This window comes from Oryctolagus cuniculus, chromosome 6 (assembly GCF_051225735.1).
Source record: "Oryctolagus cuniculus isolate XC-2025 breed Fujian yellow rabbit chromosome 6, ASM5122573v1, whole genome shotgun sequence".
NCBI classification, from domain to species: Eukaryota; Metazoa; Chordata; class Mammalia; order Lagomorpha; family Leporidae; genus Oryctolagus; species Oryctolagus cuniculus.
Window position 1 is genome coordinate 76397222 of NC_142872.1, and position 23874 is coordinate 76421095.

A 23874-nucleotide genomic window follows, 5' to 3' on the forward strand; every position below is an offset into this window, starting at 1 on the left:
TTATTTCCTCCATGTCTTTCATTTCAATGTTTCTTATCTTTATCTCACTGCTCATTTTTCATAAAACAAAGGGTGTTTTACAAACACAAATTCTTTGCAAGCTATATATCATCCATACTGGTGCATAACAGAAAAATTACAAAGGTTTACATGCTGCACAATCAAAAATGTCCTTCTCTAGATAACGGCTCTGTTTCACAGCCTTTCTTTCCACATGGGATGTTAAAACGCATGTCTCAATGCAGCAAATCCTCATTTGAGTGCCCATTGCTCTGGTAACCGTCAAACCTAACAATCTCTCAGGACATTTGCTTAACTGATATTTTATTTTTCTCAGGCTCCTATAGATGTTCTGAGCTGATTTCTGGCATCGGCTGATGTTTCTTGCTGCGGGAGCTGAATTATGTTTACTTTTTCATTTACATCACACTCGTCAAGATTTGTGTCCTGTCATTCAGTGTGCACAAAGCAACCTCTTCCTACTGCTAAGGCCTAGCCACGTATGTGAAACCATAGGACATGCCAACTCCCGTTGTAGACTTGCCCAGCCTATCACTCCCTTTACATTACTGACAGATCTGGAGTTAACCTTTCATGTTCCAACACAAAGAAACTGATTACTTTAAAACATGAACCATGCATCAGACACTGAGGATCTTCTAGTTAAATAGCCTATACTATTAAGAAACATCCAGTGGAATATGGAGAGAAAACAGTTCAACAGGCAAAAGCACTCCATCATGATTAATTTATAGATATATGTTAACGGGAAATGTTATTTGGGCACATTGAAGGCTATTTACTGCTCTTGGGGTTTTTGGAATGCTTATAATCACTAAAGAACATATCAAAATAAAAGTATCACAACCAGTATGTTGACTAAGTTAGGTGGACAGATTGACTGATGCAACCTATATCTGAGAAGCAATAAGTAAATTAGTGAAAAAAGAGTTTCTTGTGGACCACATGGACTTTTAGTCCATCCTGGAGCACTAGTGAGGGGCAGGGTGCCCATCCAACCCTGTGAGGCAAGAGCACATTGCCTGCTTCCCATATTCCCAACCAGGGGGAACTTAAACACCCCACTTTAATCAATGCACAGATCAAGTAGAAAATCAACAAAGAAACAATAGACCTAATTTACACTATTGATCAAGTGGACCTAACTGATATCTATAGAGCACTTCATCCCACAGATGCAAAATACACAATATTCTCATCAATGCATAGAACTTTCTCTAAGGTAAACCATATGCTAGGTCATAGAGAAAGTCTCAACAAATTAAAAAAAAATTGAAATCTTATCATGTATCTTTCCTGGCAACAATGGAAAAAAGCTGGAAATTAAATTAGCATCTTATGAAACTCTAGAAAATATGCAAACACATAGACACTGAACAGTGTGCTCCTGAATGAACAGTGAGTCATAGAATAATTCATAAGGGAAATCTAAAAAAAATTACTAGAAACCAATGAAGATGACAGCACACAATATCAAATTGTACAGGTTATAGCAAAAGCAATGTTAAGAGGGAAGTTTATAGCAATTACTTCCTACATCAAGAAGTTAACAAGAATTCAAATAAATTATCTAACAGTGCATCTTAAGGACCTAGAAAAACAAGAACAAATCAAAACCAAAACGAGTAGGAGGAAAGAAATAATTAATATTAGAGATGAAATAAATAAAATTGAGACAAAGATACAAAAATTAGTGATATGAAGAGCTGGCATTTGAAAAAATAACCAACATTGGTACATCATTGGCCCAACTAACCAAAAGAATAAGGAAGAAGAAGAGGAGAAGACCCAAATTAAAAAAAAAAAAAAGAAATCAGAAATGAAAAAGGGGAAGTTCCAATGGTACCACAGAAATAAAAAGAATCACAACAAACAGCAATATGACAACAAAAACAACAATTTGGAAAAATCTTGAAAAAAGTGTATAGATTCTTGAATACATACAATCTACCAAAATTGAGTCCAGAATACATAGAAAACATAAATAGGTCCATAAGCAAGAACAGAGATTGAATCATTAGTAAATAAGCTCCAAAGAAAGAAAAATCCAGGACCAGATGGTTTAACTGCTTAATTCTACCAAATTTTTTTAAAGAAGAACTAATTCCAATTCACCTCAAAATATTCAAAACAATTGAAAGCGAGGAAATCTCCCCAAAGTCTTTCTATGAGAAAGATTTTATAGGATCAATACTATTCATAATAGCTACAAAAAATGTAAAACCTTGAAATAAATTTAACCAAGATTGTGAAAGAATTATACAATGAAAATTACAAAACATTAAAGAAAGAAATAGAAAACACAAAAAAAGGAAAAATCTTCCATGTTCATGGATTGCAAGAATCAATATCATCAAAATGTCCATATGGTAGTATGGTAGTATGGTAGCAATTTACAAGTTCAATGAGACTCCAATCAAAATATCAATGGCATTATTTTCAGATCTAGAAAAACTGATCCTAAAACTCAAATGGAAAAACAAGAGACCCTGAATACCTAAAACAATCATAAAAAAACAAAAATAAAGATAGAAGAATCACCATATCAGATTTCAAGACATACTACAATGTAGTTATAATCAAAACAGCTTGGTACTGGCAAAAAAACAGACATATAGACCAATAGAACAGCATAGAAAGCCCAGAAATCAATTCATGCTTCTATAACCACATAATCTTTGACAAACTAGCTAAAATCAATTGCTGGAGAAAGGAAAATCTCTTCAATGAATAATGCTGGGAAAACTGGATCTTTATATATGGTAGTATTATATATGGCAGTATGAAACATGGCCCCTTCTTTACACCTTTTCCAAAAATCCACTCAAAATGGATCAAGGAACTAACTCTATGACCTGATACTATCAGATTGCTAATAGGAGAATATTGGGAAAATTCTGCAAGAAGTTGGCATAGGCAATGACTTCTTGTAAAAGACCCCAGAAGCACAGGCAATTAAAGCAAAAGTAGGCAATTGAAGCTTCTGTACTGCAAAGGAAGCACTCAACAAAGCGAAGAGGCAACCAACACAATGGGGGAAAATATTTGCAAACCATGCAACTGATCAAGGATCGATATCCAGAATCTATAAAAAGCCCAAGAAACTCAACAACAACCAAACAATCCAATTAAGAAGTGGGCAAAGGACTTGTACAGGTGTTTTTCAAAAGTAGAAATTCAAATGGCCTGCAGACACATGAAAAATGCTCAGGATCACTAGCCATCAGAGAAATGCAAATAAAAACCACAGTGAGGTTTTACCTCACACCAGTCAGAAACACTATTAATAAAAAATCAAAAATGATAAATTCTGATGAGATTGTGGGAGAAAAGGTACCTTAATGCACTATTAGTTGGAATGTATACTAATACAACCATTTTGGATGACAGTATGGGGATTCTTCCAAATCTTAAAATAGAGCTACCATGTGACCTGGGAATTTACTCAAATGAAAGGAAAGCAGCATATTAAAGAGCTATCTGTACCCCCATGTTTATTGTAGCTCAATTAACAATAGAAAAGATATGGAATCAACACAGATGTACATCAACTGATGACTGCCTAAGGAAAATGTGGTATTTAAACACTATGGAATACTACTCAGCCATAAAAATTATAAAATTCTGTCTTTCACAACAGAATGGATGCTACTGGAAACCATTTTGCTTAGTGAAATAGCCAGTCCTAAAACACAAATATCATATGTTTTCCCTGGTTTGTGGTAACAAACATACAGAGTACAAAAAATATTAATGTATATGAGTGAAATTGACATTTTGAGATTTGATTATTATATGTAGTACTTACCTCTACACTAGAGGAACAGTGGTTTTTCTACTTCGTATTTTTGTTGAGCTCTTTATTTAATAGATGGTTGAGCTTATGATCATAAAACAAACTAAATGTATGTCATTTAAAAAAGCAAAAGAAAAAATAAGAAAGAAAGGAAGAGATGGGATGGGAGACAAGGCAAGAGGGAGGGGAGGGTGGGAAGTATCACTGTGCTCCTAAATCTGTATATCTGACATATATCAAATTTGTTCACCTTATATAAATGATTTTTTAGATTAAAAAAAGAAGAGTTTCCAGCATGATGGGTGAGTCAACATTTAAATTTCTGGGGCTCATCTTCTCTAGCCCAGTGCTTAATACTCCTCCTGTCATTCGTACATCTCCCTTCTCTAACACACTGTTAATTCACAGCTAATGAAATAAGATTTCTAGATTCATTGGTCCCAGAGTCTTAGGTCTCTCTTAGGTCACACCCCCACTATGATATTTTAAGAGTGTCCTGCTTTTTGAAGCAATGTCTCATCTTGCAGAGTTATGGTGAGATTCAGATCCACAAGTAATTGCAGTGATGGGAATTCTGGCCTATGGAAAGGCACTGTGTAGGATGCAGACCACGGCAGCGGCAGCCAGCTGGCCCTGTGGTACAAGCCCCTCGGTGGCACGAACACAGCAGGTGATTGCACATCTCTGCATAGGAGGACATGTGCTCACATCCAAAGGGGGAAGGAGCAATTTAAGAGGGTTAGGTTCACAAAGTGCCCCTGCTTTATAATCTTATTTGATCTTCAAAGGAGCTCTGAACATCGGAAGAGGACATTGCTCTGAATGATTAAATAAGTGGTGCAGGTCAGACAACTAGTGAGGGCAGAGCTTCCTGACAGCAGATGCTGGGCTAGCCCCAGACTCCTGCAGTGCTTTTTCTTTTTGATGGTATGGGGGAAAAGTGACATGAATTTCCATGAAGACAGCTTGGCACTATGCCTTGAAAGAAATCAGACTTCCGTTTCTGAATAAAAACCTTCACGTTGACATTTCTAAGACAAGTCAACTACCTCTTATTGATTCATTTCCAAATATTAGGGAAAAATAAGGTAGGAACCAAAGCAACTAGGAGCATAGGGAAGTGTGAAGAAGAGTGTGGGAATTTTGTTGTGAAGAATAACTTTATCAGAAAAGGAAAGCCAGAGAAAACAGTAATTTCTAAGAAGCTTCTTTGACTTCATCCCAAGAAAAATTAAGAGCAGAAGTATATACTGCATTTGTTGAAAAGTATCTCCAGCTTGCAGAGATGGGAAGAGCATCAAACTCACAAGTGTTCAGACATGTGCAGGTGCAGGTGAGCAACTCCAAGAAGAGCGTCTCTGGCCACCCCAGCTTATGAGCATTGGAGACTGACATCAAGCGAAAAGATGTGCTTGTTAGCATCATTGTGATGTGAGTTCCCCAAACTATCCTTCCACTAATTTAACCTTCCTATAATGAGAGCTTTTGAATTGAGGGGACCTGAAAAAATTCATAGAAAAATAAAATGAAAATATAAGTTTGGGTGGCCAACATTGTAGTGCAGTAGGTTAACCTGCCATCTGCAACATTGGCATCACATATGAGCTCTGCTTCGAGTCCCAGTTTCTCTGCTTCCAGTCCAGATCCTTGCAAATGCACATTAGAAGGCAGGGGAAAGTGGCCCAGGTGCTCGAGACCTTGCCTCCTATATGGCAGACCTGGATGGAGTTCCAGGTCTATGGTTTTGGCCTGGCCCAACCCTGGCTGTTGCAGCCATTTGGAGAACAAACGAGTGGATGGAAGATTTCTCTCTTTTTCTCTCAAATAAATAAAATAAATCTTTAAAAATTATAAATTTGGGTGATGCACACTTGGCCTAGTGGTTAAGATTTTAGTTAAAAACCCAGGATCCACATCAGAGTGCCTGGGTTCAATGCCCGCTTCCAGCTGCTGACTCTGTCTTCCTGCTAATTAAAACCCTGTGAAGAGCAATAGTGGTTCAAGTGATTATATTCCTTCCATCCCTGTGGAAGACCTGGATTATGTTTTCAGCTCCTGACTTCAGCCCTCATCCACTTCCAGTTGTTGAAGCTATTTGAGGAGTAAGTTAATGAATGGAAGCTGTCTTTCTTTCTCAAATATATAAATAAATAAATAAAACTTTAAAACAGAAGTTTCTATTGATAAAAAATTAACCATGCATATGAGAGAAGGCTTTAAAAAATTCATGGAAAACAAATTATGAAAAAAATGTGGGGTGGTGCTGTGGTATAGCAGGTAAAGCCGCTGTCTGCAGTGCCGGCATCCCATATGGGCGCCAGTTGGAGCCCTGGCTGTTCCACTTCCAATCCAGGTCTCTGGTATGTCCTGGGAAAACAGTGGAAGATGGCCCAAGTCTTTGGGCCCCTGCACCTGCATGGGAGACCTGGAAAAATCTCCTGGCTCCTGCCATCAGTTTGGTGCAGCTCCCCTCGTTGCGGCCATTTGGGGAGTGAACCAGAGGATGGAAGACCTCTCTCTCTCTCCCTCTCTCTGCTGCTCTGTAATTCTGCCTTTCAAACAAGATAAATAAATCTTAAAAAAAAAAAAAAAAAACAAAAAACAAAAAAAAAACAGAAAAATTGTGCATGAATTTCAAATTTGTTTTGCACTAAAATAAACCTTTTTTTCAATTCCATTTTCCATGAACTTTATGATGTATCCTCTGTGTGTGGTTATTATTCTGGTTTTGTGTTGTAAGTTTGGGGAGTCACTGGACAGATGATTTTTTTCAAGTTTGGTTATTACAGTTACACAATGGGAACATGTTACTTTGGAAGAAAGCAAACCTGGTCTCTGAGCACTGTGATGGTCTTTTGAATATCCACTGCAAAGTTGCTGAAATCCCGAGCAAAATCTGTTTTTCCCGCAAGTGTCACATTTCTAGTTTCTTCATCCACGTACAAGTTATCTTGTTGCCTGTTTACAAAAGTACATAAAATACTTAAAAATAAGAGTTGCATGAGGATTTTTTTAAAATCCACAAATATTATTTGGGAATATTTTAAGGAATAGTCTAAGGAATATATTTGGAATGTACAAAACATTGTGATTGGTTCCCCCTGTGATCATAAAAAGGAAAGAGTATGACTGGAATCAGAAATGGAAATTAAATAACCCATGAAAGGACACTCCAGCATGTCACATCTGCTTCATGTAATTTATCTAAAATAATAAGAAGCATTTCTTATGCAGCAAAGGTAATGTCATATACTATATATGTCATATATAGTTGACATATTATTTACATCCCAAAGCAAGTCCTTTGCTAATCAATTGTTCATTCCACTTTACATGGTGAAAACTCAGTGACAAATTAAATATTACATAAGATGCAATACCCAGCTGGAAAGTTGCTTTCTGTATTATAAACGCATGGCAAGAAGTAAATGAAGTAGATACCATGTTTGACAAAAATCTAATCTTAAACCTGATGCAAAGTAGCTCAGACCTGTTGATAATAAAAGGAAATAAAACAGTCTCAGGTTGTGTTTAATATGTTTCCTACTGCTTAACTGTAGTTCTCAGCACAGGGAAAGAACTAGCTGAGGAAATAGAAATGAAATTCCCATCCCTCTATGATTGAGACATATTATTAAAAATGCATTTACATAGCTTTGATTTGTCTGACATGGTATCTATGTCTCAAATTTTCAAGGTTTTTTTTGAAATTTTTTTAAAGTTGATCCCTAGGAAGAAGTTACTGTGAATTCCTATATTGTTTTGCTTTGTTCTATCTAAAATATGCTTTCTTTTGTTGAATAAGAAACTGGTTCACCAGAAACAGGCCATCCTATGAGTGTATAAAACAATTTCAAAATCACAGACATGTTATAGAGCTTACATCAGAAGGGTAATTTAGAAAAGGTAAATACTGAAAAAACACAGAAGTTATCTACAATAGCATCTTAGCCACAAATAACCCTCTGGACTGCAGGCATCATGAATGGACAGTGGTCATGCACCAGTTCTCATGCTAATTCTGTGCTAAAATTGACTCTAGTATATAAGTGTTGATAGAGATAATGATAATTTGATAATGCTAATAATGATGATTAGACCATTTATTTTTGTATTACTCTCTCTTGCAAATACTCAGTGTCTAATCAAAGGAGGTTTAGTCATAAAGAAATCTGGATGAGTGTATAACAATATAAACAAGCTTCAAATATCCAGTGTGGAAACACAGGGAGTTGCTGGTGTCCGTAGGACCAGATCTTGTATGGAATTCACAGCTTAATTAGTATGTGCTGGGCACATGCTATGCATCTGGCTTTTCGCTAGGATGGATGGATGCAAAGTATGATGGTGTTGTCATCAAATTTCTCAGGAAAGACTGATTAATACACAAGCAGAAAATACATTTGTATTAGGAAGACAAATAAGTACATTATATTTATATCAACATGACTTGACTATATTTGTATGCTTTATTGAAGTGTAATTGGTATTTTTAAAGATTCATTTATTTATTATTCAAAAAGCAAAGTGACAGACAGGAGAGAGATAGAGAGACTGACCTTAAAATTGTACCCTGGGACATCTATTTGGCCTAGCAGTTGCGATGCTAGTCAGGACACCTATGTGCCATGTCAGAGTGCTTGGATTCAATTTCCAGTTCCAGATCCAGATTCCAACTTTTTGCTAAACAGACCCTGATTGGCAGAGGTGAAGGCTTAAGTAATTTGGTTACTGTCACCTACATGGGAGATCTGGATTGAGTTTATAGACCCCAACTTCGGTACTGGCTGTTGCAGGCAATTAAGGAGTAAAGCAGTGGATGAGAGTTTCTATCTATCCATCTATCTACTTATCTGTCTATCCATCCATCACCTTTCTCTCTGCCTCTCAAATTCATCAGCAAATACTTTCTTAAATTGAAAAATACACATTTAAAGTACAAATTTTGATGAGTTTGAAGATGTACTTATTCCTGTGGTGCTATAATCCAGAAATTAAACATACCCATCACCTCCAAAAATTTCCTTGGGATTTTTCCTATGTAGGTTTGCTTGATTGGTTGGTTGGTTGATTTTCTGATAAGAACACTCACTATGAAATCTCTCCTCTTAATATATCTTTAAAAATACAATAATATACTGTTAACTGTATGGATGATGTTGTACAACAGATTTCAAGAACTTACTCAACTTGTATAACTAAAACACTCTACCCACTGAGCAACAATTCTCCCAAATCCTCCTTTCCTTAGTCCCAGGAAGCAACAATTCTATTATCTGATTCTATGAGTTTTACTATTAAAAATTCCTCACTGGGCCGGTGCCGTGGCTCACTAGGCTAATCCTCCGCCTTGCAGCGCTGGCACACCAGGTTCTAGTCCCGGTCGGGGCGCCGGATTCTGTCCCGGTTGCCCATCTTCCAGGCCAGTTCTCTGCTGTGGCCAGGGAGTGCAGTGGAGGATGGCCCAAGTGCTTGGGCCCTGCACCCCATGGGAGACCAGGAGAAGCACCTGGCTCCTGCCATTGGATCAGCACGGTGCGCCAGCCGCAGCGCTCAGGCCGCGGCGGCCATTGGAGGGTGAACCAACGGCAAAGGAAGAATTTTCTCTCTGTCTCTCTGTCACTGTCCACTCTGCCTGCCAAAAAAAAATTCCTCATTTAGATGGAATTATGGAGTACTTTGTCTTCTCGTGGCTGTCCTATTTCACCTAGAACAATGTCCTCTAGAACCACAATGAAATGCGATCATACAATTTTTAAGGTGTTTACTATCAAAAGAGCAAAAGACATATGTTGGTAAGGCTTATGCACAGTTTGTGGGGATGTATAATGATGTAGCCAAGTGCAATGGAATTTCCTCCAAAACTAAAAAATGTGTTGGGGCCAGTGCTGTGGCGCAGCGGGTTAACGCCCTGGCCTGAAGCGCCAGCATCCCATATGGGCACTGGTTCGAGACCCGGCTGCTCCATTTCCAATCCAGCTTGCTACTGTGGCCTGGGAAAGCAGTAGAAGATGGCCCAAGTCCTTGGGCCCTTGCACCCGCGTAGGAGACCTGAAGGAAACTCCTGGCTCCTGGCTTTGGACCGGCACAGCTCCAGCAGTTGCGGCCAATTGGGGAATGAGCCATCGGACGGAAGACATCTCTTTCTCTCTCTCTCTCTCTCCTCTCTCTGTGTAACTCTGACTTTCAAATAAATGAATGAATCTTTAAAAAAAAAATAAGTGGTAACATATTATCTCCAAATCCTACTTCTGTGTATTTATCCAAAATAATTGAAATTAAGATCCCCAATGACATGTATGCACCTTCATGTTCATTATAGCATTATTCAATGGCCAAAATATGAAAATAATCCAAATATTCATGGTCAGATTACTGGGTAAATAATTCTTCATTATATACTTAAAATACATTGAGGGGGTAGGTCTGATTTTAATTGCTTTTAGAACAATAAAAATTAACAAAGTGAAATGAGTCAATAGTATTAAAATATAAATTTTATCCATAAAAAGTATTATATGCTACTTTACAAAATTAGCAAAATTCATTCACATATAAGAAAAGAATCACTTGTATGCTCAATTAAAAAAATGAGAATGGTGAGAGTCACCAATATTCAAGAATGAAGTTTCAATGCAACAACTATTTGTATTTTTAGTTTACTTTTTTCTCTAAAAATTTCCATAATAAAAGCAACATATCATTTTTGAAAAACTGTAAACACGAAGGAACATCTAAATTCATAAGAAAAACTGATTCTTTCACTTTAAAAATCATTGTCTTGTTCCATTTTTAACTGAAAAAAAAAACAGAAAAAATTGAAAATCTAATCATATGAAAATAAGTTCACTATGAGTCTCCAAGAAAAAAAATGAATGAGTGGATAAACAAATAAATAAGACGGCAAAGCTTTTGCCTGCGGGAAGAGGAGCTGGATCAGTCAGGAAGGTTAAATGAGAATCCCATTTAACGCCAGTCTCACATGGAGTTCCCAGCAGGTGGCGCCTGCTCTGTGCTAGGCAAAGGTGTGAGCGCTGGAGAGCACAGAAAGTTGCTCAACTCACCCAGCAGTGCAAGTAGAGAATACTGCATCTTAGAAGGTTGTTATCCTTCCCACAGTGAATAGCTGTCAAATGACTTGGCCGGGATACAAGGCAGGATTACAACAAACAAAACAAACAAAACAGGAGTCCTTGCACTTAACCACTACATAGGCTGTTTTCCCTCCATGGACCAGTTAGGGAGGGTACCAGAAAATAAGAAAGAAAAAACCCAGACATTGGATTTTGCTATATTTCAAAGTCTTATCAAACGTGAAACTCAGGATATTGTTAGGAAGAAAAGAAAATATCAATTGAGTATCTCAGGCATGGAAAGCCAAGACACTCTGGCAAAGAATGACCTAAATGGAAGAACTCTGTGAGTTAGTGGGAAGAACGGGCCATCAAAGAAGGAGGTACCTTTCTCTGAAGGGAGGAGAGAACCTCCACTTTGACTATGACCTTGTCTAAACAAGATCAAAGTTGGTGAATTCAAGAGGCTTCTATAGCCTTGGCAACTCGTGACAAGAGCCTCGGGTGATTACTGACACCGTAAATAAGAGTGTCAATTGTTAAATCAACAACAGGAGTCACTGTGCACTTGCTCCCCATGTAGGATCTCTATCCTTAATGTGTTGTACTATGAGACTTAACGGTAAAACTAGTATTCAAACAGTACTTTATACTTTGTGTTTCTGTGTGGGTGCAAACTGTTGAAATCTTTACTTAGTATATACTGTTGATATTCTGTATATAAAAATAATTGAAAATGAATCTTGATGAAGAATGGGATGGGAGAGGGAGTAGGAGATGGGATGGTTTGCAGGTGGAAGGGTGGTTATGGGGGTGGGGGACCGCTATAATCCAAAAGTTGTACTTTTGAAATTTATATTTATTAAATAAAAGTTTTCTTTAAAAAAAAGAAGAAAATATCCATTAAGCTGACCTGATTTTAATTCTTTAATAGTGTTTTGAAAGGCAAAATCACTTTATAATCGAGATGGAATAAAGAGAATGGAAATAGAGGAGACAGCCTGGTGGCTGGCAATGTGACACAGCAGGTTAAGCCACTGCACGTGCTGCTGGCATCCCATATAAGTGCCCATTGGAGTCCCAGTGGCTTCATTTCAGATCCAGCTACCTGCTAGTAAGCCTGGGAAAGCTTTGAAAGATGGCCCAACTGCTTGAGCCCCTGCTGCTCACATAGGAGGCCCAGATGGAGTGCATGGCTCCTGGCCTCAGCCTGGTTCAGCCTGTGCCATTGCTGCCATTTGGAGGGGAGAAGGTATGAATCAGCAGATGGAAGTTAGCTCTCTGTTTCTCTCTACATATAACTTTGCCTTCAAATAGTTAAATCTTGAGAGAGAGAGAGAGAGAGAGAGAGAGAGAGAGAGAGAACCCCATTATATAAATAAATTTTGAAAAAGAAACAAGAAAGAGAAGATAAGAGGGTAAACGCAAGAAAGATGGACACACACAGAAAACAAAAAGTAAAATTATTGCCGATGTGATCTGGGAATGCTGGCTGCAGTATGTGACCCTCTGCAATCTAAACAAGTAGAGTACACAGCAGTCTACAAAGGACATTAATGTGTCTGCAATTCCAAGTCAAAACTAAACACTTCTCTTTTTATTGTCAGACCAATGATAAACTAAAAACAGTGTTGTGTCGTTTAGATCTGAATAAAACTTTGATAATGTTGGAAAGACTAAAAATGAAATCAAATGATCTTTACCTGAGGCACTATGAAAGCAGGAACCAATGAGGCTACCCTGAGTCTTAAGAATATGAAAAATAGAAATTGTATATCTAAGCAAGAAAAATGAATCTCCGTGGTGGGACCTGAACATAGCTATAGAACAGTATAGAAGGCAGGCGATGGTGTCAGCGTCCAACCACATGTTGTGGACTCCACTGGAAGAGCCAGTTCCCTGTTAATAACTTGTAAGACAAAGAAAACTGCCCTCCAATGAGTGGGCCCAACTCCCATTTCTGATGGCAAGCTGAAATGAAGCACTTCACCTGAAAGTCCATTAAAAAAACAAACAAATTAAATTTCGAATTAAAAGGCCAAGTGAATACTTTCCATTGCTTGTGTTATTTAAAAATGATTCTTACTGAGGTTCCTACTTCTGGTCAACATTCTAACTAGTGGGAGGAGCTTCAGGACCACACAGAATAGATTTTCTTGTCCTGGAACATAAGACTCTTGCCCTTGCCTCATCGTTCTTTCACCGGAACATACTTCCAGAATTTTCGTCATCTCTAATTATTGATCCCACCAATTCATTTAATCACACCAGTCTGATATTCTCCAAATTTTCCTTTCCTCTGTGACTTTGCTCATGTTATTCTTTCAAACTGCAACCTCCTTAAACTTGGCCAAATCTTGTCCTAATCTCCTGTTGATAAGAGTAATTGAAAAAGTTCATGGAAGTGGAATTAAAATATAAATTAATTTTGCTGCAAAAATTTTTGAAATCACTATTTTTTTCATAATATGAATTTTCCATGAACATTTTGATGACCTCTCATATAGCCTGTCAGTGGTCTCCGGTTAAAATTAATCAGACCTTGTTCTGTACCACTCAGATTGGATGTCACAGCAGTACTTACACAAATGCTTTTGTTGAATGAGTAATATTTAAGCAATGTTTAAAAGCATGTTTAGCACGTGCTGATCATTATCATAGCATTTGCTATCATTTTGTGTTTTATGGATTGCCTATAAAATGCTAGATACTATGTAAGTATTAGATGCTTTACATATATACAAGTTATAAGTTGCAAAGTTCATTTTGACAATTTAATTATATGGTATGTATTGTATGCTTGCTCAATAAAATGAAGTGCTGGACATATCAATGTATAAGGTATTACGTTCTGTTTTCAGAGGCTCTCAGGTGAATGATGAATCAAAAATCTGTAAATTATAAGAGCAGGCATTTAATCAAGTATTCAGAAGCCCATGGCCCACATCAGAGTGCCTAGGTCTGACTCCCAAGTCTGGCTCTCCCAGACTCTCGCCTCCGGCTTCCTGCCAATGTAGACCCAGGGAGGCACTGGTGATGGCTCAAGTAATAGGGTTCCTGCCGTCCATATGGGAGACCTGGATTGCATTCTCAGCTCCTGGCTCCATCCTTGACAAAGCCCCAGAAATTGTGGAAATTTGTGGAATGAACCAGCAGATGGGAAACCTCTCTGTCTTTGCCTTTGTCTCTATCTCTCTACCTCATAAATAAAAATTTAAAACACAAGAAGTAAATATATACCAAATTAGTGTTTCCTTTTATAAAAAGGAGCCCTAAGAAACTTCAAAGGAATAATACTGGCATTTCTTAATTTTCTAAGAGTTTAAAAATATTCCATGTTGGTCTCAAAGTAGGCCTTGTTGTAAAACATTATTCATGAATAAAAATAAACTGAACTTGATAAATATCATTACTTTCCTTACAAGAAAGCCCTGTTTCATATTATCAAAAAGAACTTGAAAAACATCTCTACCCATAATGTGATTGAAGGAATCAAAAATGTCATCTATGGTACTCAGTTTTCTTCATTTTATTGAGTAAAATCCATTGCTGAGCATATTCTATAATGCTATTCCAGAGTAAAATGGAACCCAAATATACTACAGAAATTGTGTTTTCTCCTTTTCATACTGATCCTATGTGTAAATACATTGCTTAGGTTTGAATGTGTTGTCAGTAAATACATTGCTTGGGTTTGAATGTGTTGTCAGTATATCCACAAAGGCTCATGAGCTGGAAACTTGGTCCCCAGTGTGGTGGTGCTAAGAGGTTGTGGGATCCATAGAGATGCCATCCTGTGGGAGACCACCATGAATGTAGTTCTTGTGGAATCCTGGTTATGTCTCAGGAGAGCAGGTTACTATAAAAAGAGGGAGCCTGACTCCTGAATCCTTCTTGCTCCCTGACTCATCACGTGATTTCTAACCATGTTGCCATTTACCATGTCACAATGCAGACAGAGGCCCTCACCAGAGCCATAAAAACACCAGTGCCATGTTCCTGAGCCTCCACAGCTGTGAACTCTTCTCTTTATAAAATACCTAGACTCGGGTATTTCGCTATTGTCAAAAGAAGCAGGCTAAGGTATAAATCATATTATCATATAATATTATATCATATAATATAATTATATCATATTTTTGTAGATCTGAAGAAATGAGATATTTCTATACATACCTGATCATTATATCACTTAAGTCCATATGTTTTTTACCAGGATAGCTGTATTGAGTAGAGCGTCTCTTTCGAGATTCTGGAGTGGATGTCCTCAGGTGTCCTCTACTCCTGCAGTCTGTGGGGGAGAAAACATCCATAATAGAATCACATGAGATAAGCCGTCATACTTTTGGTCTAGATGATTTCTCTAAGGACCAAAGAGAGAGAGATGAGAGAGAGATCTCACAAATGAGATAGACAGACAGACCCGGAAAGAGAGAGAGAGAGTGCGCAAAAATGAGAGAGAGAGAGAGGAGAGAGCCAGAGCCAGTGAGAGACCTGCTGGTAGGCCAGCTCAACATTGCTGAGCGCCCTATCACAGAAAATTGGTTTGCATGTCTCTGAATCTGTTTTCACAATGGCAGGTAGGAAACACGTTTCAGAAGAGCCACAGGGAAGTTGAGGCTGAATCTTAGTCAGGGTGCTGATTGCATGTTGTTAAATTTAATACACCTGAGGACTTGACACAATGCGAAAAGGGACAGAAGATGGGGCTGAGATCCTCAGAAACTGTCTCATTCATATCTGCTGCCCACTAGGGATATGTTTTTAATGACCTCTATAGCACAAGTGCTTATAGCTATTACTACACTCCAAAAGAGTAAGACAGAAAAAAAAAAAAAAATGGCCGGCGCCGTGGCTCATTAGGCTAATCCTGCGCCTAGCGGTGCCGGCACACCGGGTTCTGGTCCCGGTCCGGGCGCCGGATTCTGTCCCAGTTGCCCCTCTTCCAGTCCAGCTCTCTGCTGTGGCCAGGGAGTGCAGTGGAGGATGGCCCAAGTGCTTGGGCCCTGCACCCCATGGGAGACCAGGAGAAGCACCTGGCTCCTGCCATCGGATCAACGCAGTGCGCTGGCCGCAGTGCGCCGGCGGCGGCCATTGGAAGGTGAACCAACGGCAAAGGAAGACCTTTCTCTCTGTCTCTCTCTCACTGTCCACTCTGCCTATCCAAAAAAAAAAAAAAAAAAAAAGAGTAAGATAGCAAATTTTATGTTACATGTTTCTAACCACAAAAGAAAAAAAAAATGAGTGATGGGAAAATCTTTCTGTAAATAAATATAAAACCTTTAAAAAGAGCCAGGAAAGAATTTTCAAAGAGAAGCATATGAATCTTCTTTCCTCACAGTAAAACTACTAAACACAAAGCTGAAAATGGTCTTAATATTGGTGGGAAAAATAGAACTAGGAAGACAGTGTCTTATTCTGCAGTGGGCAGGATATGCTGGTAGGTAAAGAAGTATTACCCTATAGTTTTTTGTGTTGGGCTATTATCAAGCTATTTCTTAAGGAACAGGAAGTAAAGACAACTGAAGTCTTTGCCTTATCACATGTGACAGTGATGTGCCTAGAATATTGGTCATGGTTATAATTTATTTTCTTTCTGATTGACACTTCTACCTTTTGTTTAGTCCATGTTTTTAATTTACAATCACAGTTCATTGAAGAAAAACCAAAGCTTCTTGTAAGGTCACATTATGTATTGCCACAACTGGATAAAAAAAATTCTGGAAATATGTCTAACAAAGAAAGGTCATTTCTAAGCATGAGTTACTGTAACAAAGCAAGCCTAGGACAGGTGGGAGATTTTGGACAATCAAGAAAACAGTACGACAAGTGAGCATATAGTTTGTCAGTTAAGATGGCCACATCTCACCTTGGAGTGCCTGGGTTTCCTTCCTGTCTCCAGGACTCAAGCTGTTACTAATGCCAGCCACCTGCCAATAAAGAACCTGGGTGGCAGCAGATGACGACTTAAGTAACTGGATCTTACCACTCATGTGGGGGACCTAGATTGAGTTCTGAGCTGCAGTCCCAGCCCAGCCCACTCCTAGTTGTAGGTATTTGGGGGGAAAGAACCAGCAGGTGGGTCTCTCTCTCTCTCTCTTTCTCTCTTCTCCCCCTTTCTCCCCCCCCCCTTCCCAATTCACATACAAATGGAAAAAAAAGTGGAGAAAAGATTCCAGGTCAACTCTCATGGTTTCTTGTTTACTTTTAAGAAAGATGGAACTTTAGAATTTACTGACCACAAAGCACCAAGAGACGGCACAATATTGCATATATAAACCTCTCAAGCACACAACAGAGTGTATGACGTCACAGGTACGTAAGAGAAGTACCTGAGGACAGAAGCTACTCACGCACTGCAGGAATGACACAGCTCTTTCTTAATGTGGCAGTGAAGGTGCTTTGTTCCTGAGATTTTTTTTTTTTAATCACCTTGGTATTTATGCCTCATTACCATCAAAGCAGCAGAGCATCCTTGATTGCTGACTACCTCTTTGGCAAACAGTATCTGAATTTAAACAATATGTTAATTGGGTAGTTGCTCTGGCTTTGTGCCAATGCATAACTATTTTGTATCAATACATCTATGCAGACATATCTATTTCTGTATGTGTGAGTATTGTTGAACACCCAAGCCCACGCACTTATACTCTCACTACGAAGACAGTGCATCTTCTGAGAAGTGGAAATGTATTATTACAGACTTGTAAGGGGACTTGAGAAATAACAACAAAACCCAAATCCATCTCCCTGTTCAGAAAGCGGTTTAGGAATTTATGATGTTAAAGGAAACGAGGCACACAACTCAGTGACCGAACATTGTAAGTAAGAGGAAAGGGGTGTGGGACTTTCCCTGAGCATGCACATTAGTAGATCACATTTGTATACATGTCATGTGTTCAAAGACGGCTGTTGAGATGTGACTGGGGTGTGTCATTTCACAAGATAATGAACCACAAAGTAATTTGCCAGCCAATCATAGTTGATCAGCACAGGCTCCAGTTACAATTTTTGCTACTGGCCAATTTTATTTGGTTTTATTAAGGACCCTAAAAAAAACAGATCAGTAGATTTTATAAAGACAACTATTATGGGATAGCAGGTTACTATGTAACAGACAGGCAAATGATACTATGGACTATAAGTGTATTAGGTACCGAAGGACAGTTTCCTGTTAAGCGAAAGGAGGGAGTTCCTTTATCGTCTGCAGTTTCATGTATACATATGTATACACATACATTTAAGCCCTGCGCTTAGACTTCACATGAGTTATTTATTTGAAACTCAACAATAACCTGTCATTGACATTACTATCTTCGTTGTTAACATTAGGAAATTAAGTCAAGGAAATTACATTACCTTGTTCTATGTCCTACAGGTTTTAATAGAAGACACAAGATTTGAATCTATGGTCAGATTCAAAAGACCAGCCTCTGAGTGGCTACACTACAGAAGACAATGAACAAAAGACAAGTCACAAGAACAACTACAAACTTCAACATTATGAAATTTGAGAAAACAGTCATTGCTCTGTAACCACTGGTTCTGCTTCCTTGGCTTCAACCAAGTATAGGTTGAAACATTTGGAAAAAGTGCATCTATACTAAATGTGGAAAGACATTTTTGCTGTCATTATTTCCTAAACAATACCATGTAATTGTTGTTCACATAGCATCTGCACAGTATTAGGTGTTATAAGTAATCTAGGCATGATTTAAACAGTATGGGAGGACATGCATATGTTATACACAAACACTGTGCTATTTTATATTGGAGACTTAAAATCTGCAAATTTAATTTTTTGGGAGACCTACAGCCCATCCACTATAGATATTAAGAGGTGACTATAATGGAACTATTGTTTGTTATATAAATGAGTGAACTGATGGGTCCAGTATGGAAAGTAAAAGGAGCTGATCTACATTTAGATCAGCTCAAAAGTATTGTCAGATTTCTGATCTACATCTAACTTGAGGGATGAAATCCAGCAGAGTGTTTCCAGACACCAGCAGATGTGGGTGAAGATGCAGCCACATGACTCATTTTCAGGGAGCATAATGTAACATATGTGCAAGCTTGTGTGTACACGTGTATGTGTGTGCAGGTATATGTGTGAGTGAGTGTTCAGGTGCCAGGGTTGATCCCCTTTCACATCCCTGTGCCCACCCTGGCTCTGTGAACTACAGCCCCTATACTTACTGATTCACATCAGATCCTTTCCTGTACTTCACTTCGTGGCCTTCCCAGCCTCATTTCCCCCGGTGCACAATTGGTGGTCAGTGATCCAGCTCCAGCTGTATTTGACCTCCCTTGAGTAATGAACACTGCACGTGTCCAATCAGTTTTCTCCAAGAAGTCCTTCCTGCACTGCTAAGAATAAGTCATGTGAATCTCTTGGCTCCCTGTGCTCTCCATGTCCACATCTGTCACATGACCTCCCTATCCCAGAAGATGCAGAGAGGAAAACTCTGTCCTACCTCCCAGTTTATCCTTAGCAGAGTACCTGCACATGGGACACTTCAATAAATATTTTAATAAAACAATGAAGGAAAGAAATCAAGAAGGTCAAGTAATTCCTTTTATGGAACTGAGTTATCCATTTCTGTGTTTTAAGAATATGTTTGATGGCCGGTGCTGCGGCTCACTAGGCTAATCCTCCGCCTAGCGGCGCCGGCACACTGGGTTCTAGTCCCGGTCGGGGCGCCTGATTCTGTCCCGCTTGCCCCTCTTCCAGGCCAGCTCTCTGCTGTGGCCAGGAAGTGCAGTGGAGGATGGCCCAAGTGCTTGGGCCCTGCACCCCATGGGAGACCAGGATAAGTACCTGGCTCCTGCCATCGGATCAGCGCAGTGCACCGGCCACAGCATGCCGGCCGCGGCGGCCATTGGAGAGTGAGCCAACGGTAAAGGAAGACCTTTCTCTCTGTCTCTCTCTCTCACTGTCCACTCTGCCTGCCCCCAAAAAATAAAAGAGTATGTTTGGAGGAGTGACATCCTTTGGCTTTGTATCCTGTCTACCCCACATTCAACATATATTACTTTGAAGAAGTTATTTAATTTTTAAAATTTATATAAAGGGAACAAATTTCATGTACTTCCTATATCCAATTTTTAAGAACATAATGATTCTTCCCACATCCTTTTGACTCCATTTCTCTCCACTTTAATATGGGGTTGAAAATACAACTAATCACATGGAGGTGTTGAGAGAAGTAAATTAATTAATGTAAGTAAAGCACTTAGTAAGTAAGAATGACCCACACAGACGAGGCTCAGTAGAGGTGGCTCTTATTGTTTGAGAAGTTGAGACCATAAGCTAACTGACTTAACTTAGCTGATCAGTAATGTTTACATAATGCCAAAGTTATACATGTATCTTTATTCATAAGTTTGTAACTTATGTTCGAAAATATTTTTAAAGAATTATTTATTGGAAAGTCAGAGTTATGGGGTGGAGAGAGAGAGAGAGAGAGAGAGAGAGAGAGAGAGAGAGATTTTCTCCATCCACTGGTTCACTACCACAGATGGCTGTAACAGGGCTGAGCCGAGCCAAAATTCAATCAGTCTCCCAGGTGGGTGCAGTGGCTCAAACATGTGGACCATTTCCATTCTTTTCTCAGGTGCATTAGAGCTGGATCAGAAGTGGAACAGCTGGGACATGAACTAACACTCATGTGAGGTGCCAGCTTCCTAGGCTGTGGCTTTTATCTACAACACTGGTCCCTCAAAAACACAATTATTGGATTAAAGCTTGAGAAAATATGTTTGTAAACTGTTTTTCAAGTTTCCACGACTATGAAAATACATTTTGCCCTAAAGCAGTTGAATGTATATATTTTGGGAAAGTGTGTTTTCCTATGTTATAGTTATGAAATGTCATATTTTGACATTATCTCCACCAAAACATTTCAGCTTCATGGCACAATGTATGAAACTTTGTAAAGTACTGGAAATTGGGACCAGTGTTGTGGTGCTGCAGGTTAAACTACCACTTGGGATGCAGGCATCCTGTATCAGAGTGCTACTCTACTTCCTATCCAGCTTCCTGCTAATGTGCCTAGGAAATCAGTGGAAGATGGCCTGAGTGCTTGGGTCCCTGCCACCTGTGTGGGAGACCAGAACGGAGTTCCTGGCTCCTGACTTCAGCTTGGCCAACCCAGCTGTTTTGACCATTTGGAAATGAAAGATTCTCTCTCACTCTTTCTCTCGCTCTTGCTCTTTCTTTTCCTCCCTTTCTCTTTTGCCTTGCTCATAACCTGTCACTTGACCTTTCAAATAAATAAATATCTCTCTTTTTAAAAGTGTACAAGAATTTAGTATTTGAAGGTATTACTATGAAAAATTGGTAGAAAAGTATTGACATGGCTTGCTAGTCAGTACAAAACAAAAACAAAACAAAAAACAAAAAAACAAAGGAAAGGGTTACTCTACATATACGTAGATTTCAATCACATCCTTAGGAATCACATCCAAACATAGACCCCAATCTGATCTAACCCAGGAGTGGACACATATAAAACAGATATTAAGGATGGGAATTTCAGGATTTCCAACTAACAAAATCATGGGATTCTCAGGGCAGCAGCTTACTACAGGACGATCTCTAGCTATTCCACTTTGTTGGAATGAATTGGAAGTCATGGACAGGGTAAGTTAAGGAAGTCAAGCTACATTAGCCCAGGCCATCTTTCATCTTTGCATGAATCAGTCAAAGGCATGTGGCTACGTAACACCAGTGTGCCAATGCTGCACTCCATAGATTAAAAATCATTGAGGGCTGGGCACTGGCCAGCTGGCTAAGATGCCTACATTTCACCAGTTCCATGTCTAGTTTAACCTCTGCTAATGCATACTCTCAGGGGCAGAAGTGAAGGCTCAACTAGGTACATGCCACCCACATGGAATTTCTGTCCAAGTGTTAGTCCAGCTCAGTTCCATCTGCTAGACAGTCTTATCTGATGAACACAATCACACGAGCAATATCCCAAACCTTTGCATAGCATACTGGTTAGAAGCAAGTCACAGATTTGGTCCCACGGAAAGGGTTAGTACAAGGGTCTGACTCATTAGAGGTTAGGTCAGTATATGTCCATCTCAACAGCCATTCATGTTGCAACGGACACTCTCCTTCTTGAATGAGGAGAATATTTCTCATGATAAGAGCTGTACAGTAATATTAATATATTCCACACCAAAAATTTACCTATTTATGTGGACTCTGGCCCTTTAAAAATAAATAAAATAAATTTATCATCGTTAATTTGGGAAGAGTATTAAAAAACTAACAAGGGATTTTTTATATCAAACTTTGAAAATAAAGCATCAAAAAGCAAAAAACTAAGATGTTTTCATGCTTAGAACTACAAGGAAGGAAGATCATTAATATGAACTAATTCCTACTCTCATTTGAGATTTCTCTTTTTCCTTACTGAGAAAATGTCATTGTTAGGTTATCATATATGCTATAATGTAGTTTATATTTTATAAATTTGTAATATTTGTTAAATAATTACTTACCTTTCTTGAATATCTAATTCTTTTATTTTTATTTACATGGTATTATTTCTCCTTCCTTTTCTTTTTACACCAACTATTAGTTTCATAATCAATTCACTTTATACTGATATTACAACTTCCTAATGACTTCCATACTTATTGGACTGCATTTTCTTTAACATCTTGTTTCACATTTTAATCATTTATTTTTGAATAACAAAGACTTTCAATGATAAAGAATATAAATGTATTCTTGTACTCATCCCTGTATCCCACAAGTTTTGATATGTAATGTTTCCATTAATTTATTTTAGGTAGTCCACTGAGTTTTTATATTCTTGACAAACTAATATGTGGTCAAACTATTTTAAAAGTCTATCGATGAACAACTTAATACTTTATCCCTTTTAGCATTTTTTTTTGTTCTACTTAATACTATTGGTTGAACTCTGTAATTAACACACAATTATTCTTAGGTGTTTAAATTTAACTGAAAAGTGATCTCTGTTAAATATAAGAGGGGTAATAAGAGAGGGAGGAGATGAACAATTTGGGACATGCTCAATCGGACTTGCCCCAAACGGTAGAGTTAGAAACGTCCAATTCAATCCCATCAAGGTGGCATGTACCAGTGCCATCTTACTAGTCAAGGTGATCAGTTTCAGTTCATAATTGATCATAATGATAGGTCTAAGAGTCAAAGGGATCTCATAAACAAGACTAGTGTCTGATAATATTAACTGATAGAATTAAGAAGGAGAGAACGATCCAACATGGGAAGTGGGATACACAGCAGACCCATGGAATGGAAGATGCCATGAACAGCGCTCTGGCCTCAGAATCAGCCCTTAAGGCATTCAGATCTGGCTGAAGATCCCATGAGAGTATTTTAGGCCTGGAAAACCAAGACACTTTGGCAAAAAACAAACAAACAAACAAAAAAAACCTAAGTGAAAGATCTCTGTGAATGAGATCCCAGTGGAAAGAACTGGGCCATCAAAGAAGGAGGTACTTTTCTCTGAAGGGAGGAGAGAACTTCCACTTTGACTATGACCTTGTCTAAATATGATCAGAGTCGGCGAACTCAGAATGCTTCCATAGCCTTGGCAACTCATGACAAGAGCCTAGGGAGATTACTGACGCCATAAACAAGACTGTCAATTTGTTAAGTCAACAACAGGAGTCACTGTGCACTTACTCCTCATGTAGGATCTCTGTCCTTAATGTGTTGTACAATGTGAATTAATGCTATAACTAGTACTCAAACAGTACTTTACACTTTGTGTTTCTGTGTGGTTCAAACTGTTGAAATCTTTACTTAATATATACTAAATTGATCTTCTGCATATAAAGAGAATTGAAAATGAATCTTGATGCCAATGGAATGGGAGAGGGAGCAGGAGATGGGAGTGTTGTGGGTGGGAGAGACGTTATGGGGGGAAAAGCCATTGTAATCCATAAATGTACTTTGGAAATTTATATTGACTAAAG

At 38.5% G+C, this 23874-nt stretch overlaps 1 protein-coding gene across 2 annotated transcripts in view; it reads right to left on the reverse strand.

Moving 5' to 3' along the window:
* The window catches only part of PXDNL (peroxidasin like), a 516369-nt gene that overhangs the window by 11260 nt on the left and 481235 nt on the right, over positions 1–23874 (reverse strand). For both annotated transcript variants that reach the window (XM_002710472.6, XM_089335219.1), the window contains 2 exons: positions 15067–15181; positions 6646–6775 (listed from right to left, as the gene is read on the reverse strand). In XM_002710472.6, the coding sequence (XP_002710518.4) occupies positions 6646–6775; positions 15067–15181 (245 nt within the window). The remainder of the gene's footprint in view (positions 1–6645; positions 6776–15066; positions 15182–23874) is intronic.